At 45.4% G+C, this 18845-nt stretch overlaps 1 protein-coding gene across 1 annotated transcript in view; it reads left to right on the top strand.

The window, feature by feature from the left end:
- The window catches only part of PHC3 (polyhomeotic homolog 3), a 110780-nt gene extending 92450 nt beyond the window's left edge, over positions 1–18330 (top strand). Inside the window, exons 12-15 of the mRNA XM_030216780.1 lie at positions 4231–4345; positions 6816–6966; positions 7047–7281; positions 17051–18330. Of these exons, the coding sequence (XP_030072640.1) occupies positions 4231–4345; positions 6816–6966; positions 7047–7281; positions 17051–17205 (656 nt within the window). The 3' untranslated portion in view covers positions 17206–18330. The remainder of the gene's footprint in view (positions 1–4230; positions 4346–6815; positions 6967–7046; positions 7282–17050) is intronic.
- Positions 18331–18845: the final 515 nt, after the last annotated feature.

Genomic DNA, 18845 nt, shown 5'->3' with positions numbered 1-18845 from the left:
GCAGACCGCAGTCTCTGTATAAAAATTGAGAGAAATAATATTGCCCACTTGACTACACAGTTATGATAAGACCATGTCTAGATAAATTGTTTAGCTACCCCAAAAGAAATTCAAAGATTAAAAAAAGATCATCTGATTTTGTTCTTCCCTTTAGTCTTGTTAGACAATAGCTTGTGACTTCATTTTGTTTTTGTAATGACTTAGCTGTGCATAGAAATGAAATGCCGCTGGAAGTCTGTCACATTTGCTAGACTGTTGTGGTTTTTCTTGGCTAGTCTTGATTTTCAGTACTACTGAACTTTGAAAGCCTTGTTATAGCATTTTATAAGATCAGAGCATTTCCTATTTGTTTTCTAAAGCTGGTGAAAAACCTGGTCTTAGTGGTATTACATAATAATATCAGTTTGCTCCAAATTGCATTGTACAATGTGTCCATCCCTCAGAGTATATAATACGCTTTTCAATACGAGACACTTGAGTAGTTGACTCTACCACTCTTCTGCTTCCAGAGCTTAGTTTAGTAAATTTAGTTGCCAGTAGTATTTGTAGAGGGAACAAATTGGGCCTTCCAATGACTGAGCTTGGGGGTCAGTTCTAGAGCTGTACTAATCACTTGGGAAATTTCAGAGGAAAACCTCTTGCTCTACCTTTTATGATGCCTTTTTTTGGCCAGCACCTTCTTGCTCTCAAGTCCGATTCTTTTCGGCTAATGGTTTAGTTGGCATCTTTTTCAGCTTACAGGATCGATCTGACCACAGTGTGGATAACAATCCACTAACTCTCCTATTGCTTTAGACATATCTACTCCAATAGCAGGACAATTTAATCGCAGTTAACTGCGATTAATGCATTAAAAATCATTGATCATGCTTCAAGAAACTAATCACAGAGGGGGTCTTTTACAAAGGCGCGTTAGTGTTTTTAGTGCACGTTAATGATTAGCGTGCACTAAACACTAGAGACGCCCATAGGAATATATGGGTGTCTCGAGCATTTAGCACATGCTTATTGTTAGCACACGCTAAAAACGCTAGCATGCCTTTATAAAAGGACCCCAGAGTGCTTATTGTGCTTGTTATCTTTAAAAACTGATTAAAAAAAAAAAAGCAACTAATCACATTGCAGTGTCTCCTTGTCATGCCCCTTACCTCCTCATCGGCGGGGCTCTCTGGCGGTAGGTCCGGCATTTCAGGGCGGTGCTGTGTCCTTCCGTGGCCCTTTCCGGTGCTGTGCACGCATCCAGGTCCCCCATGTCGCTCTGCCTGCAGTCGGATTGGTGCGCTTCCTGGGGAGCTTCCAAGGGGCTTGCGGCCGCTGGCCCGCCTTCCTGCTCCGCGGGCGGGCTTCTGCTCCCCTCCCCTCACTGCCTTCCTGACCTATCAAGCTCTCCTTCTCCAGCTGCCTCCTGTTGACGTCAGACGCCTGCATTACTTCAGGAGAGCTTTCCTCTGCATTATTGGTTCGGCTTCTAGTTGGTAAGCGTTTATCTTCACTGTGTTCTGCCTGTGTTCCTGGTTCTAGACCTTGCTTGTACCTGGATTACTCTCTCATCTGCTGCCCGCCTGTAAGACCTTGCTTGTATCTGGATTACTCTCTCATCTGCTGCCTGCCTGTAAGACCTTCCTTGTACCCGGATTACTCTCTCTTCTGCTGCCTGCCTGTGACCTTGCTTGTACCCAGATTACTGTGTCGCCTGCTGCCTGCCTGTAAGACCTTGCTTGTACCCGGATTACGCTCTCATCTGCTGCCTGCCTATAAAACCTTGCTTGTTCCTGGATTACTCTCTCGTCTGCTGCCTGCCTGTAAGACCTTGCTTGTACCTGGATTACTCTCTCACCTGCTGCCTGCCTGTAAGACCTTGCTTGTACCTGGATTACTCTCTCACCTGCTGCCTGCCTGTAAGACCTTGCTTGTACCTGGATTACTCTTTCGCTTGCTGCCTGCCTGTAAGACCTTGCTTGTACCTGGATTACTCTCTCACCTGCTGCCTGCCTGTAAGACCTTGCTTGTACCTGGATTACTCTTTCGCTTGCTGCCTGCCTGTAAGACCTTGCTTGTACCTGGATCTCTCCTTTGCCAGCTGCCTGCCTGTTGGACTGTTGCCTGTACAAAGGCCACTCCCTTCTACTCTCCTCTGGCTGGTTTCCTCAGTGCCCTTCTCATCTTCTCTCTACGTGTCCTGTCGGCCGCCCGCCCGCACCTGGGGGCTCAACCCCCGGGGAACGGCGGTCACTGCAGGTGAACCTTGGGGTTGCTCGGCCACCAAGCAGAGTCAGGGTGCATATCCTCGCACTCAGCAGTGCTCCATTTGGTACAAAGAACTCACAAACATGACACTCCTGTCACCTCCAAACATCTCTTCCGCTCTCTTCCTCTCCCATCCCCTGTTCTTTTTTGCAATTCGACATCTTTCCCTCCATCTGCCATTCCACATCATCTTCCCCCCTGCACCAGTCTCCCTTAAAGGTGGTTTTCTTTTGATCCTCGTCAAAGGCTGCGTTGCACATATGCTATCTGCTTCCTTGTTCGAAACTTTCCCTCTGATCTATCCCACCCAGGCAGAAACAAGAAGTGATGTCAGAGGAGGTGGGACGTGCCAGAGGGAAAGCTTTGAAGTAAACCACAGGCAGCATATGTGCAACGCTGCCACTCCCAGGACCAGCAGAACCCATGTCTTGGTTTGGAACTGAGCATTAGGCAATAGTAAATTTTCCAAGGTATATTTCATTGGGTCTAAAGACACATTAGTGTGAGGTCTAGTATGTCTTATCATTTAGGATTCATGTTATCTAAAATGCAGCATTGTGCTAGAGAAAGTCCAGGATGAGTAGAGAGACACACAAAGACCAGTGAGTGGATGATAACCCCCAAAAGCAAAATATGTGAGCAATACAGAAGATACGTATGAGGGCAAAGCAGAGAATGAATGGTGATAGCTGCATTAGGATACCAGGGGCTAGGAGTCCAGCAGAAGGCACTGTGCAAGCAGTGTACTTTGAGGAAAATTGTGAAGGAGCTGCAATCAGGGCTAATCTTTGGGAGGGGGGGGGGGAGGGGAAGCCTAGGACTAATGAGCTGCAGTGGGGGCTGGAATGCTGGTTGTTTTGGCTCTACCCACAAACTGGCAAAAATGAGTTTTACAAAGTATGCCTGATTTGAAAAAGGACTTTTCTCATTCTGTACTTATGGAAAAAATTGAGGGAGGCCCATAAAAGCCTACACATTCATCATATGATCTCCTTACCCTTTGTCTTAATCCATCTTGATCCCATCCTGAGGAAGGGATCCTCAGGAGCTTAGCCTAGAATGGGTGACAGAGCTGGAGGTTGAGAGGCGGGGCTAGTGCTGGGCAGACTTATACGGTCTGTGCCGGGGCTGGTGGTTGGGAGGCGGGACTAGTGCTGGGCAGACTTATACGGTCTGTGCCGGGGCTGGTGGTTGGGAGGCGGGACTAGTGCTGGGCAGACTTATACAGTCTGTGCCGGGGCTGGTGGTTGGGCAGCGGGGATAGTGCTGGGCAGACTTATATGGTCTGTGCCAGAGCCGGTGGTGGGAGGCAGGGATAGTGCTGGGCAGACTTATACGGTCTGTGCCAGAGCTGGTGGTGGGAGGTGGGGTTGGTGGTTGGGAGGCGGGGATAGGGCTGGCCAGACTTATACGGTCTGTGCCCTGAAGAGGACAGTACAAATAAAAAAGTAGCACATATGAATTTATCTTCTTGGGCAGACTGGATGGACCGTGCAGGTCTTTTTCTGCCGTCATCTACTATGTTACTATTATGTATCTTAAATTTGACTGTGTGTGCTCTGTTCAGTCTAACAGTGGAAACATCACCATAAGCTCAGAGATGAAACTTTGACAGGTTTGTATAGAGGAATTCTTTTAGGGTGTAAAGGGAAACAAACGCTTGGAAGATGTTGCAAGTAGTAAAATAAATGTTTAGTGAGTCAGTAAAATCAGTTGCATAAGAGAAATTTCCATGATCCATCCGGAATCTGTCATAAAAGACTAGATGTACTGAAGGGTTTTTCCCCTTTATTGTCTCTCTCTCTACAGGGAAAAATGCTTAGTATATCCCATCCTAAGTCTCTCCTTCATATCTTTCTTTTCTGACAGAAGTGATAAAATGTCATATCATGTATTACCAAAAGGAATTATAACCAAAAAACAGAATTTTTGTTTAATGTATTTTATTTTATTGGTTTGTAATGTATTATTTTTTTTCTTTAGAAGGTGTAGAGGAAATGGAACCAGAGCTGCTGAAGTGTGAGTTTTGTGGCAAGATGGGATATTCTAACACATTCCTGAGATCCAAGCGATTCTGCACCATGTCCTGTGCCAAAAGGTATCTGCATAACCTGGCATGCTCACAGATGATGTCACATGCCTACGATCCAGGAACTGTTTTTCAATATTTCTCTGACATTGAGGTGTACGAATTGAGTAATGTGGTAATTCACTGAATTGGCAGTGTTTGGAGCAGCAGGTTCCAGGCATGTCTGTCTAATAAGATTATTACATAATTGCTGTTTGTTAGGAAAGACAAAACAGCTGGTTGTGCTCCTGCTAAGCAATTATCGCTGGTACAGACATTTAATAGCGAACTCAACAGGTGCTTTTGTTCTCTTGGGACTTCATGGGCCCTCCCATAGCAGCAGAAGGCTCTTTTTAAAGCATTAGGCAGCAATTCCCCTCTGTGGCCCAGCAGTTTTGCAGGTCCACATTGTCACAGGTGATGCATCTTTTTGGTGCCTGGTAATGACATCATCATTTCTCGTTTGCTGCAATACTCGGAGCAGAGATCAGGTGCAGGTCTAGACCAGATCATCAGGAAATGGTGACTTCCATAGCACAGCAAAAGAAGGAGTAGGATGATCTGGCCTTTACAACAGGGGCGTAACTGTCATGGGACCACGGGGGCATGGGCCCCCGTAGATTTGGCCCTGGGCCCCCCTGCCACAACCCTCTCGACCCCCCCTTCCCACCGCCAACCCTCCCCCGCCGCCGTCGCGTACCTTTGCTGGTGAGGGACCCCAACCCCCGCCAGCCGAAGTCCTCTTCTCGGCCGTACAGCGTTGCTTGCTGAATGATCTGATCAAGTTTCTGTGCCTGCGTCTGACAGACGCACACACAGAAACAGATTCAAACTTGATCAGATCATTCGGCAACGCCGCAGGGCCTACAAGAGGACTTCGGCTGGCGGGGGCTGGGGTCCCCCACCAGCAAAGGTATGCGGCGGGAGAGGGTTGGCGGTGGGAAGGGGTGGGGTCGAGAGGGTTGCAGCGGCGGGGGGGGGGAGGTCAGCAACGCCGCGCGACTGAGAAGAGGACTTTGGCTGGCGGGGGTTGGAGTCCCCCACCAGCAAAGGTACACGGCGGGAGAGGGTTGGCGGCGGGAAGGGGGGGTTGAGAGGGTTGCAGCGGCACCAGGAGGAGGCTAAAATGTGCCCCCTCACCTCGGGCTCTGGACCCCCCTCCCGTCGAAGTCTAGCCATGCCCCTGCTTTACAATAACCCAGGGAGACGTATTAAATTTTAGTCTTTATTAAGCAGCATAAAGTAACTCGACAAGAAGCTGTGTTTCGGCGCCTGCTTCAGGGGTCTTAAGATGTTCGCTTAGACTGCTAGGGCAGACTATGGAAGTATTTTATTTGCAATATTAGGATTGTGACATCCGATAACCTGACCACATAAGAAAATTAGTTTTTGTTTTCTTTTTAAACCTTTGGAACATCTTAAGCCTCCTGAAGGAGGTCAACAATTCATGTCAGTAATGAGAAGTGTTGGTTTAGAGGCTCCACTTGTGGTTTTATTTGATGCATACAGTAGAAACTACTATGATTAAAACTGAATTTGAATCATTCAATATCCAACAATAGAAGAAAAATATATAAATCTATTTCTAGATAGTAGTGAAAAAAAAAGTGCTTAACCCCAGATGGTTAATATTTTGCAGCTGAGAACGCAGGTCTCACAGCCGAAACGAGAGCCTGTGATTGTTGGGTTTCAGGAATCCTGGTACATGGTCACCAGCCAAAAACTGCCTCTGTTACGGGACTGTAGTAAATTAGGAGGTGATATAACATGGGGGAAATATCCTAGGGTAGTTAGAAATTAAAGATCATGATGCTAGATCCCAGCCTGATTCCAGTGATATTGTGTTCAATTCTGGTCGCCGCATCTCAAGAAAGATATAGTAGAACTGGAAAAGATGTAGCGAAGGGCGACAAAAATGATAGCGAGGATGGGACGACTTCCCTATGAGGAAAGACTAAGGAGGCTGGGGCTTTTCAGCTTGGAGAAGAGACGGCTGAGGGGAGACATGATAGAGGTATATAAAATAATGAGTGGAGTGGAACAGGTGGATGTGAAGCGTCTGTTCACGCTTTCCAAAAATACTAGGACTAGGGGGCATGCGATGAAACTACAGTGTAGTAAATTTAAAACAAATAGGAGAAAATGTTTCTTCACACAACGCATAATTAAACTCTGGAATTCGTTGCCGGAGAATGTAGTGAAGGCGGTTAGCTTGGCAGAGTTTTAAAAGGGGTTGGACGGTTTCCTAAGGGACAAGTCCATAGACCGCTACTAAATGGACTTGGGAAAAATCCACAATTTCGGGAATAACTTGTATAAAATGTTTGTACGTTTGGGTAGCTTGCCAGGTGTCCTTGACCTGGATTGGCCGCTGTTGGGGACAGGATGCTGGGCTCGATGGACCTTTGGTCTTTTCCCAGTATGGCATTACTTATGTACTTATGTACATTTCAAAAATAGTTTGATTTTCAAGGTATTTAACTAGAATATTTTATTTCAGGTACAATGCCAATTGCAGTAAGAGACTTGGAATCTTTAAATCGGATAAGACCAGTCGATGGAACAGGAAGCAAGAAGGACAGACTCTTGGTCGTCGTGGGCGTCGACCTAGTGGGTCTGAAGGAGCAGTAAGAGAACACTTTCATAGACAGGTCTGTAGAAAGGTTACAGATTTGCCAAGTGCTTTCCTAAGTTACAAGGAGAGAATAATACTTTGCATTATATTTTCCAGCTTCCGATCACCTATCCTTCTACAGATGACACCTTAGAAACTTCACACGAGGATCTTGTGCCAGCTGCCATGACAACACGCCTGCGACAACAAAATGAAAGAGAGCGCGAACGAGAACGCAGGGAGCTGAGAAACAGGAAGACATCTGACAGCATTGATCTGCTACTGGATGCACAAACCAATCCTGCATTGTGGACAGTGGATGATGTTTGGGCTTTCATCCATTCTTTGCCTGGTATGTACGCTCATGTGAAAAACAAATCAGAGAAGAAGTTAAGGCATCAATAATTTGGGTCTTCTATGTAAAACTAGTAAAAAAGGCCCATTTCTGACACAAATGAAATGGGCGCTAGCAAGGTTTTCCTCGGAGTGTGTATGTTTGAGAGAGTGTGTGTGAGAGTGTCTGTGTGAGAGAGAGAGAGTGAATGTGCGAGTGTGTGTGTGTGTGATAGAGAGAGAGTGAGACTGGGTGCGAGTGTGTCTGAGAGAGAGAGTGTGTGTGTGAGTATGAGAGTGTGTGCCAGGGCCCCCCCTCCCTCTGAGTTCCAGGGTCGTCCCCCCTCCCTCCGAGTTCCAGGGTTGTTGTCCCCCTCCCTCCCTCCGAGTTCCAGGGTCGTCCCCTCCCTGCCTCCCTCCGAGTTTCAGGGTCCCCTCCCTCCCCTGCATTATGCTCTCTCCCCTGCATTCATCCATATGCAGGCAACGTCCTCTGTGCCCTGCCCCCTCCATCCATCCATGTGCAGCATCTCTCCCCTGCCCCCTCCACCTCCCTCCGAGTTCCAGGCCCCCCTCCCTCCCTCCCCCCTTCGAGTTCCAGTGTCCCCCTCCCTCCCTCCCATTTCCAGGGTCCCCCTTCCTCTGTCCCTCCGTCTCTCCCTCCCAGTTCCAGGGTCCCATGGAACTGGGAGGGAGGGGGGACGGAGAACGTTGGAGGAGTGACATCAGCAGGTGGTTACAATCCTAGTGACACACATTGGAATGTTGGAGGAGTAAATTATTATATTAGATAACTTGGAGATATAGCAGCAGTAGAATGTGTCTTTATGGATTAGTTCTGTATAGAAAGCCAATTTGCAACTTTTTTTTTAATGTGAAATAGGTTTATACTAGATACTTCAAGAAGCAGACCACATATTAGCTGGGAACGTTTTCAGTTAGCACAGGTTCTGACAGGGTACTGTTTAAAAAAAAAAAAGGGTTAACTTTGTGCACACCTCACCTCTCTGCCAGGTATATTGGAGATCATCAATTTACTGCTAATGCTTGTCTTGTCTCAATACTTAGATTGTTTTTAAAAGAATTGCCCCTGGAGTTCATAATGTATCTTATAATATGTACAGTCAATATCAAGATGCACTTAAGGTTATCAATAACTTAATACATTTCTTGATTAGCTTTCGAAGGTTGCCCTTCTGTCTATTGGGTGTCAAAATATTCAGTCATTCTGACTTCAAAGGTCTTACGTTCCTGTATTGTTTTAAAGTTACCTTTCAGGATTCTAACTATGAAATCACTGGTGCAGTGTCCTGGTCTTGTAAAATGCTGGCCCACCGGGGTGGGAACCTGACTGGCACCGGCTATCTTCATGTGATGTCTGTGCAGATTGAATCTTGTCTTAAGCATCTGGCCTGTTTCTCCAATATAGCATCCTTCGTTACATTTTTTACACTGAATGATATATACCACATTGGAAGATGAGCATGTGAAAGATTCCTTTATGTTGAATATTTTTCCTTTGTGAATGACACTCAACAGACAGGACTTAACAAGGATCTGGGTTTTCTAGCCCATTATAAACCATAAAATTGTATTTCTCTGTTTATCACCCTCCTCTCACCTACCCACACCCATCCTGTTAGAATATCAATGAAATACTTTGATGTCCCCATGCATACCTCCTACCCACCCCCACCCTCCCACCCTGTCAGACTGTCAAAGTAATGCTTGGATGTCTCACTTATATATACTATCTGCTACCACATTTGCTTATTTCCGATCTGACGAAGAAGAGCAACCTTCGAAAGCTAATCAAGAAATGTATTAAGTTATGTCCAATAAAAAGGTATCATCTTATTTTCTTTTCCATGTTTTATTTTGTTTGATTTCTATTGATAACCTTAAGAGTGGACTAACACGGCTACCATACCTCTCTACTGAAGATGCACTTAGAAATTCCTTTTAATCAGGCCAGTGGCACCCAATAGAGTTGGGCTAATTTCTGTTTTTCTGCCGTATTTTCTTGGACTTTAATTGCTTTTGTTAGTATTTGAGGATCTTCTCTTTCTCCACACATAGCACTATGCAATCTATCTAGCTGCAAACTGTGCCAACACATTTCACAGGATCCCACAGTCATTCACAAAGGAAAAACATTCGACATAAAGGAATCCTTCACTTGCTCATTTTCAAATGTGGTATATATCATTCAGTGTAAAACGTGTGAAGAAGGGTGCTATATTGGAGAAACAAGCCAGATGCTAAAGACAAGATTTAATCTACATAGACATCATATGAAAAATGCCAGAGCCAACCAGGATGTCACCTCTGTGGGACAGCACTTTACAAAACCAGAACAATGTAGCAAATGATTTTATGGTGAGAATACTTAAAGGAAACTTTAAGAGAATCCAAGAACTTAAGACCTTTGAAGTCAAAATGATTAAATATTTTGACACCCACCAGACAGGACTTAACAAAGATCTGGGTTTTCTAGCCCATTATAAACCATAAAATTCTACTGCTTTGTCACCCTCTTATCTACCGTCCATCTCTCCCTATCTCTCATCTACCCTGCTCCCCCTGTTTCTCACCTAACCTACCCCACCCTAATCCTGTGAGACTGTCATTGAAATAGTTTTGTGTTTCACTTATATATACTGATGCTTGCCAACATTTGGTTATTTCTGATCTGAGGAAGGGTTCCTTTGAAAGCTAATCAAAAAATATATTAAGTTAGTCCAATAAAAAAAAGGTACCATCTTACTTTTGTTCCTCCGTTTTGTTTTATTTCTATTTATTACCTTCAAAGAGCTTGCAATTGAAATAGCCATTCAGAACACACCATTGGTTTAATCAGAAACCAACAGAAGTTTACCTCCCCCTCCCCTACTCCAGGATACATATCTGCCTATGCCCTATAACAACAGGTATTTTGCCACCCCTTAGCTATTCCAGTTCTTCCTTTCTGCTGTCCACCATTGTTTGAAAGAAAGCCAGACTTGGGGCTATTTATCTAATGATCTTAAGGTGGCCAAACAGGTAGAAAAGGGGATGCCTTGGTGCATAAGATGATGAATAACCAGCAGGAAAAATGAGGCGATAGTGCCTCTGTATAAGTCTCTCGTGAGACCCACTTAGAATGTTGTGCACAATTTTGGGGACCGCACCTCCAGAAAGAAATAAACAAGATGGAGTTGGTCCACAGGGTGGCTACTAAAATGGTTAGTGGTCTTCGTCATAAAGTGTATGGGGACAGACTTAAAGATCTCATATGCTTTGGAAGAAAGGTGGGAGAGGGGTGATATGATAGAGACATTTAAATATCACTCTGCCATAAACCTTTATGGACAATATTATCACATAGGGCGTGTAGTTGGATTTTAAATTGTTAATCTTACAATTCAGTACATGACCCTTAGACTATTATATATGCTTTCAAGCTTAGATAAAAGTCCACCAAGCCTGAAAGTTCAGTTCTTCTATGTGGAGGGGGGAAGGGGTGTATGGGTAAGTGGAGTATAGGTCAATTCAGGTCACAAGAATCTGACAGAATCCCAAATAGCAAGATACATGCTACTGATCCCAGGAACAAGCAGTGGCTTTCTCCATGTCTATCTCAATTGATTTCTCTCATTTCTTCTCTACACTCTGAAGACCTAACCTGTTTAGCCTTTCCACTTAGGGAAGCCCTTCCATCCCCTTTATCATTTTGGTTGGCCTCTAAACCTTTTCTAGTTTTGTGATATATGTATTTCAAGATGAGGCAACCAGAACTGCACACAGATTTCAAGGTACTGTTATACCATGGATCAATATAGAAGCGATTTGATCTCCTTTATTTACTGTTCCTTTCCTAATTATTCCCAATATGCTTTAGCTTTTCTTGACTGCTGACACACACTGAATCAAGATTTCAACATATTTGTCCACAGTGATTCCAAAATCATTTTCCAGCATGGTGATACTTAATGCTGACTTTTATCATCATGCATCCTATGGTTTGGATTACTTTTCTCTATTTGCATCACTTCACACTGGTCCACATTACATTTCTTCCATTTGGACTCCAGTTCCCCAGTCTTGCAGTCTTCCTGCTAGGGATGTGCATGGTAAAATTTTTTGGTTTGCTTTGTTTTCAGTCATAAAGAACATATGTGTTGCCATACTGGGACATCAAGCCCAGTATCCTGTTTCCAGCAGTGGCCAATCCAGGTTTCAATCAATCACCCATTTGGTTTGTTTTAGGATTCTGAGTCATTTGCTTCATCTGTTTCTATTAGTTTTTGTGGCAAGCAATTTTGCACTCTAACATCTGCCAGGGAGGCAACAGCACTGCAGAACATCAACTGTGATATGAAGATTTCAAACCTTAAGAGTGGACTAACACGGCTACCACAAACCACCATGAGAAAGGCAAAGCAGTACATAGTGAAATGAAAGGCCCCAAGTCACCAGAAAAGGAACAAAGTGACACCAGCCTTGGGATAAAGACCCCAAAACACAGGGTAAAGCACCACCAACATTGATATGAAGACCAAGTCCTCTAGGCAGGTGGCAAAGTTGAACCAACAAGGATAGGTTAGAATCCGTTTTGTAGGGAAATGAGTACATAGTGAAATGAAAGGCCCCAAGTCACCAGAAAAGGAACAAAGTGACACCAGCCTTGGGATAAAGACCCCAAAACACAGGGTAAAGCACCACCAACATTGATATGAAGACCAAGTCCTCTAGGCAGGTGGCAAAGTTGAACCAACAAGGATAGGTTAGAATCCATTTTGTAGGGAAATGAAAGGCCCCAAGTCACCAGAAAAGGAACAAAGTGACACCAGCCTTGGGATAAAGACCCCAAAACACAGGGTAAAGCACCACCAACATTGATATGAAGACCAAGTCCTCTAGGCAGGTGGCAAAGTTGAACCAACAAGGATAGGTTAGAATCCGTTTTGTAGGGAAATGAGTACATAGTGAAATGAAAGGCCCCAAGTCACCAGAAAAGGAACAAAGTGACACCAGCCTTGGGATAAAGACCCCAAAACACAGGGTAAAGCACCACCAACATTGATATGAAGACCAAGTCCTCTAGGCAGGTGGCAAAGTTGAACCAACAAGGATAGGTTAGAATCCGTTTTGTAGGGAAATGAGTACATAGTGAAATGAAAGGCCCCAAGTCACCAGAAAAGAGACAAAGTGACACCAGCCTTGGGATAAAGACCCCAAAACACAGGGTAAAGCACCACCAACATTGATATGAAGACCAAGTCCTCTAGGCAGGTGGCAAAGTTGAACCAACAGGGATAGGTTAGAATCAGTTTTGTAGGGAAATGAGCAGTTAAAAAACCCCCCACAGCTGACAAATACGGACTCTTGCTTAGAGTACGTGCTTCTTGATACAAGACTTCTGTTTGATTCCTCCATTAGATCAAAATTCCATTTGATGGCAAGATCCTACATTCTGTCATACTGACAGAAAGATCAGAGGAAAGAACTTAGAGCTTCTACTTTGCAAGGAAGTTTGGAATGCAGCCTAAAGTATCAGCTGTACTGTTTCCGTGTCACAAAGAGTTACTATTGATCAATCCCAATACAGCTATTGGGACAGTAAGAATGTAACCTGAAAATGTTCCTTTTTGCTTTACTGCTGCTGCTAGTTGGAGTGGAGGACAGAGACCCCTGCCTAATATAGGCATCTACCCCTGAAACCAGCTGTATTGGCACATACCACTGTTGGAAAGATGGCCCAGTAACTCTCCTCTACTGATGGCCTTCATCACAGTAAATGTATTCTTCAAAACACTGATCCTCAAGTGCCTCCACATCTCTGAATTTATTTATTTATTTATTTTCAGGATCCTGTTTCTGCATCCTTGGGGGCTGCTGCTAGATCTAGTGCTAAGACTGGACCAGAAGATGAAAGGCCAGGGCACCCCTTACACTTTCCACTACCTGCTCTTGGTCTGGGAGTATCACTTTGTCTCCTGTGCCTTCTCACCACCTATCATGCTAGCAAGTAGCTTATCCCAATTCTCAACTACTAAGCTTTTAAGCCATTCTGATTCTGGACACCCTTCACGTGATGATTTCTTTGATTCAGTACCTTAGAGCGTTCTGATGGCATCCTGACCTCCCCCCTATATACACCCTGCACCGCCTCTGCCTTCTTTCACTCCTTTGTGAAGATGGTAGCAGAGAACTACTATTTCAAATTTTCACTGGAACCTGTAGTTGCTGGTATTCTCCTCTTTAAAAAAAAGTCTCGTTATTTTGGCTTGTGCACTACAGGGTTTCCAACTTCCCAGTCTCAGATCATCACCACTAGTTCTAGGTCTTTCTAGAGGATCAACTACGTTTCCTCATCTGCTTTCCCCAATATTCCCACACCTACCTCTAGTAATCATTGCCATGACTCAGTAAGAGGGTTTTTAAAAAAAATATTACACAATATTTAGGGATTTTAATGTAAATTTACTGAACAATTCATATATCACAGAGGGGGTGGATACTAACTTAGTAAATAACAGCAGATAAAGACCTGAACGGTCCATCCAGTCTGCCCAACAAGATGAACTCATTTTACATGGTATGTGATACTTTATATGTATACCCAGTGGCGTTCCTAGGGTGGCTGACACCCGGGGCGGATCGCCGATACCCCCCCCAGGTGCAGTGACCCCCCCTCTCGGCAAAATGACAGACACCCTCCCCCGGGTGCATGTTTACCTGGCGGGGGGGGGGGGGGGGTGCGCCGCGCGTCTGTCGGCAACGCTCGTTCCCTGCTCCCTCTGCCCCGGAATGGGTTACTTCCTGTTCCGGGGCAGAGGGAGCAGGGAACGAGCGTTGCCGACAGACGCGCGGCACCCCCCTCCCCCCCCCCAGCGGTGAAACGACGGACACCTCCCCCTGGCGAAACGCCCCCCCCCCCGGTGCATTTTTACCTGCTGGGGGGGTGCCGCGCGCCTGTCGGCTTCGCTCGTTCCCTGCTCCGGGACAGGAAGTAACCCGTTCCGGGGCAGAGGGAGCAGGGAACGAGCGTTGCCGACAAGACGCGCGGCACCCCTCCCAGCGGCGTGCACTCGGGACCGACCGCCCCCACCTTGGTACGCCACTGTGTATACCTGAGTTTGATTTGTCCTTTCCATTCTCAGGGCACAGACCGTAGACGTCTGCCAGTCACTCTGCAGTCTATATAGACCCACAATGTGTGCCAGACTTTTACAAACAAAATGACTCACATACACACACACCAACTCAGTGTGCATACTGCATTAGGCCCATCTCTGCAGTGTGCTTTTCACTTGATGTTCTATCAAGCATCTCATTATGTAGTTAAGTTTAACTCTTGTCTGACATATAAACTCTATTAGTACCTTCATTTTTAGGCTTCTGGAACTTTCCATTCAGATAATTCAACTTATTTAATTGTATTCACAACTTGCCTAACAATTGATGAGGTAATTTGGCATAATTTTTCTGTCTGCTCTTTATATGGATGCATTCTAGCTACTTCTGTGTGTATCACAATCTCTTCATAGCACAAGCATCTGGGTTCCACTTTGGTTAGGTTAGAGCTCATCCTTTCAGAATTAGGCTATCTTCCCCAAAACGTTGCCCAGTTCCTAACAGATCTAAAGCCATCTTCCATGCATCTTTGTCTCATCCACCCATTGAGACTCTGGAGCTAGGCCTGCCTCTGGGTTCCTGAATGGGGAGCATTTCTGAACTTCAGCTTTATATCTAAAAACCTAAATTTGGCTTCTAGAACCTCCTGTGTCAGTAGTATCCATATGCACTATGACAACCAGCTGCTTCTTAACAGTATCTCGAATCCTGTCAAGGTGACACACAAGGTCCATCACTTTCACAACAGACAGGCAAATTACTAATTGATCCTCATGTCCACCAGTCATCACAGTCACTACCCTAACACTTCCCTCCTGGGCACATGCTCCTAATGTCAGACTTGTGAGTTCTTGTACCAAGTAGAGCGCTGCTGAGCCCGGTACTCAGACCAGGTTCTGATTGGCAGCCGGACAACCCCGGGTTTCACCTTCGCTGACCGCCGTTCCCCAGAGGTTGAGCCCCTAGGTGCGGGCGGCCTGCAGGGCTTACGAGACGGAGCAGGAAGCGGGGTGGTGAACTGCACAGCCCAAGGATGCCACTTGCGCTGAGGTTGGGGACATGATATCTAAAGACACATGCTCAGTGGAAGAGGATACTGCCTCACCCAGAGAAGAGGCCTAGCTACAGAATCACTTCCTACTACATAAAATTGATGATCTCCTTCTAGTTGACTTTGCTTATATAAGCAGGGACAGCATTAGGGAGGTGCAAACAGGTCAGTTGGCCTGCGCCCCATGTTGCAGAGAGTCCTAAGACTACCTGAAGCTGAACAATATATAGCCTACCTGGTGGACTCTGGCCCCCCTCCAAAAAGAAAAAGACTGCCCTGGGCCCCAGGATGTAGGGAGCACAGGGGTTGTCAAACTGGAGGTGGGACTACTCTACTATGTCTTGTCTGTATAAGTTGGCCTGCCCCCAGCTCTTCCAAGTCTGCCCTGTTAGCCTCCAGCAATCAGATTTGTTCTTTGAAAGCCAGGAACTCTTTGCTCCAAGTGCACACACTCAAAATATATAGCCCTTATTTCACTGCTGGAGTGCTGTCTGCATCTTAATATTGTTCTTTTCTTTGGAAATCTATTGGAGTGCCCAGAATGAAGATTTTTGTTTTTGTAGGAATAGTTTTAACCCTTCAAACTTTTTTCTATAGAATGAAAGGTCTAGAACAAGAGATCAGAGCATGACACTCCACGGAGATAGACTGACAAGTAATACCTGAACATATTTCTTCACGCAAATGTCTGGTATGGCCTCCAGTTATAGACAACAAAAAAAAGGAATGAAATTCAAAGAAGCCTGGGATAAGCAGAGGCTCACCAGGTTCAAAGAAGTGAACATTAAAGATTCCCTATTGCAAAGCAACAGGAAGTAAACTGGACAGCATAAATAGACTATGAGGCTTATTTTCAAAGCACTTAGCCTCCCAAAGTTCCATAGAAACATATGGAACTTAGCCTCCCAAAGTGCTTTGAAAATATGCCTCTATGTGATCCTTATCTGTAATCATTTTCTGTGTTTCCATTTAACCTTTTTTGAAATTCTATAGAATTTTATATCAGTCTGTAATGGATTGACTAACAGAAAAGAGCAAAAAATAAACCACTCGTATTCAGCGCTATTTAACCGGCCAGGAACAGGTCCTGGCCGGTTAAATAGCGTTTAACCAGCCATTCGTGAATATTCAGTGGGAGGTAACCGGTTATCTCCCGCTGAATATTCCTGGTCAGCACAGCAGATAACCGACTATGTTGCGTGATATAGCCGGCTATCCGCTAATATTCAGCGCCAGTTAAGTTTGGTGGCCAAATTGGGCCACTGAAATAGCAGGCGTATCTTGGGCTGGTTTCAACATAACCAGCCAGCACTGAATATTGATTTGGCCAGTTAAGTTGAAAAGGGCCAAAAATAAACCAGATATTGAATGCCGGTCACCGGAAACGATCCGGCATTGAATATCCAGCCTCAGCGCCGACCTCGGCAGTCAGCCCAGCTAATTCTCACGGCCTGAATATCTGCCCCCTTGTGTATGTAATATACAGCCTAGGTTTCCTGGGAGGAACAATGCTCACATGTGGGAAAAAAGTGGGGTATAAATGTGCAAATAAATAAAATAAATAACTCTATTCCACATGCTTGCTCTAGGGCTGGCTAATGCTCTAATTCCATTGCAGGATGTCAGGACATTGCTGAGGAATTCAGAGCACAGGAAATTGATGGGCAAGCTCTTTTCCTGCTGAAGGAGGACCATCTTATGAGTGCAATGAACATCAAGCTGGGACCTGCACTGAAAATTTGTGCCTGCATTAATTCCTTGAAGGAGACCTGATGGGAGTATGAGCCCTAAATTGGCAGCCATGTCTGTGGCGAAGTTATAAACTAACACAGATCTGAATGCAGAGTGCTGCTTTATTGTTGCACTTAATCTCAAATCACATTTTTTTTTTTGCAGTTAAAGTATACTTCAACCCATTAAATAATGTGATGATTAGGTAAGTTTTATTCTGCAAGATCAGAATGGGATTGGAAACACGTTGTTATAATAGAGCGTAAGGTGGGACAAAATATAGAAAGAGTATGACATATGTTGTATGAAAGTAATGAAATGTGACTGCATTTAGCGATAGTTGGTTAGAATGGCAGTGTTCTCCTGCGTAGAGGGTTTTTTAGAATGTGGTATAACAGCTGATTCCATAGTGTCTGTGGAAGCATGGATTATAGTAAAATGCTATGCATTTAGTAGTGAATTACATACCACTGCAAAGGGGAAATTCTTAACAAGCTTCTGTCCTTTCTGTCATTTGAAACTCATTTGCTGATTGGACATGGAAAGAATGGAAACTGCTGCTTGGAAGTGTAAGAGCTCTTGCCTATACGATTGACAAGCCTTTCCTTCTCCCCTCCTCCCCCCCCACAAGAGAGCTAAAGCACATACTGAAGCTGCTATGCACGGACAAGGGCATTACGCTATTTTTTTTGTCTAGCTAAACTTGCTGCTAAGCCAGCCAACCCTGCCCTAATGAGCAGAGCAGGTCTAGCACTTGGAAGGGGTGTTTGAGTTCTCCTGCTCAGTGGCTAATTCTAAAGGAAAAACCTATTCCTAGTTTTCCACCTTGCTTGATACATTCTTACCTAACAGGCATGTTGCAGGTGTCTGCAGGACAGTCAGACAGAACACATATGCAGGGCCGGTGTTAGGATGGGGCAAACAGGGCAGCTGCCCTGGGCCCCACAGCTGCAATGGGCTCCTGTGGGCCAGCATCGCTTCCCATTCTTCGCACCTGGTCTGAGGTCTCCCTCCCTTCCTGTCCACTTTAACATGCATTTTCTCTTCCTCAGGGGTTTGCCGGCACGGCAGCAATTCTAATACGCTGCCTGTGACCTCACTGGAGATTTCCTTCTGCCGTGTTCTGCCCAGGCAGAAACAGGAAGTTGTGTTGGGGGAAGGCAGAACAAAAGCTCTGGGGAGGCCACAGGCAGCCTATCAGAATCGCTGCCATGCCAGCGACTCCCAGGGAAAAGAAAAGAAATGTGTGTTAAGATGGAAGGGGAAGAGAAGCAGCCATCAGACCGGGTGGGGAGAAAAGGAAGAGAGCCCCCGAAGCTGTTTTAAGGTAGACATGGGGAGGGAGGTCAGAGATATGAAGAACTGCCTAGACCCGGGGTGGGGTGGGTGGAGGGGAGGAGGAAGAAATGATGGCCCAAAAACAGAGGAAAGGGAGAGATGGTAGCAAGTGGGATGGAGGGAGGGAAGAGAAAGGGGGTGATGCTGGATGGAAGGGCAGTTGGGAAGAATGAGAGATTTTGGATCCAGGATTGGCAGAGAAGAAGGGAGTGATGCTGGGAGGGAAGTCGGGAAGAGAGAGAGGAAACAGAAAGGGAAAGATATTGAACCTTGGGGGATGGGAGGGAGACATTCTGAACAATGGGAGGGAGAGAAGAGAGAGATGGGGAGGGGGGGGAAAGATG

Source organism: Microcaecilia unicolor, chromosome 10 (genome assembly GCF_901765095.1).
Source record: "Microcaecilia unicolor chromosome 10, aMicUni1.1, whole genome shotgun sequence".
NCBI classification, from domain to species: Eukaryota; Metazoa; Chordata; class Amphibia; order Gymnophiona; family Siphonopidae; genus Microcaecilia; species Microcaecilia unicolor.
Note: the sequence above shows the minus strand (reverse complement) of the source record. Positions and strands in the feature narration are given on the sequence as shown.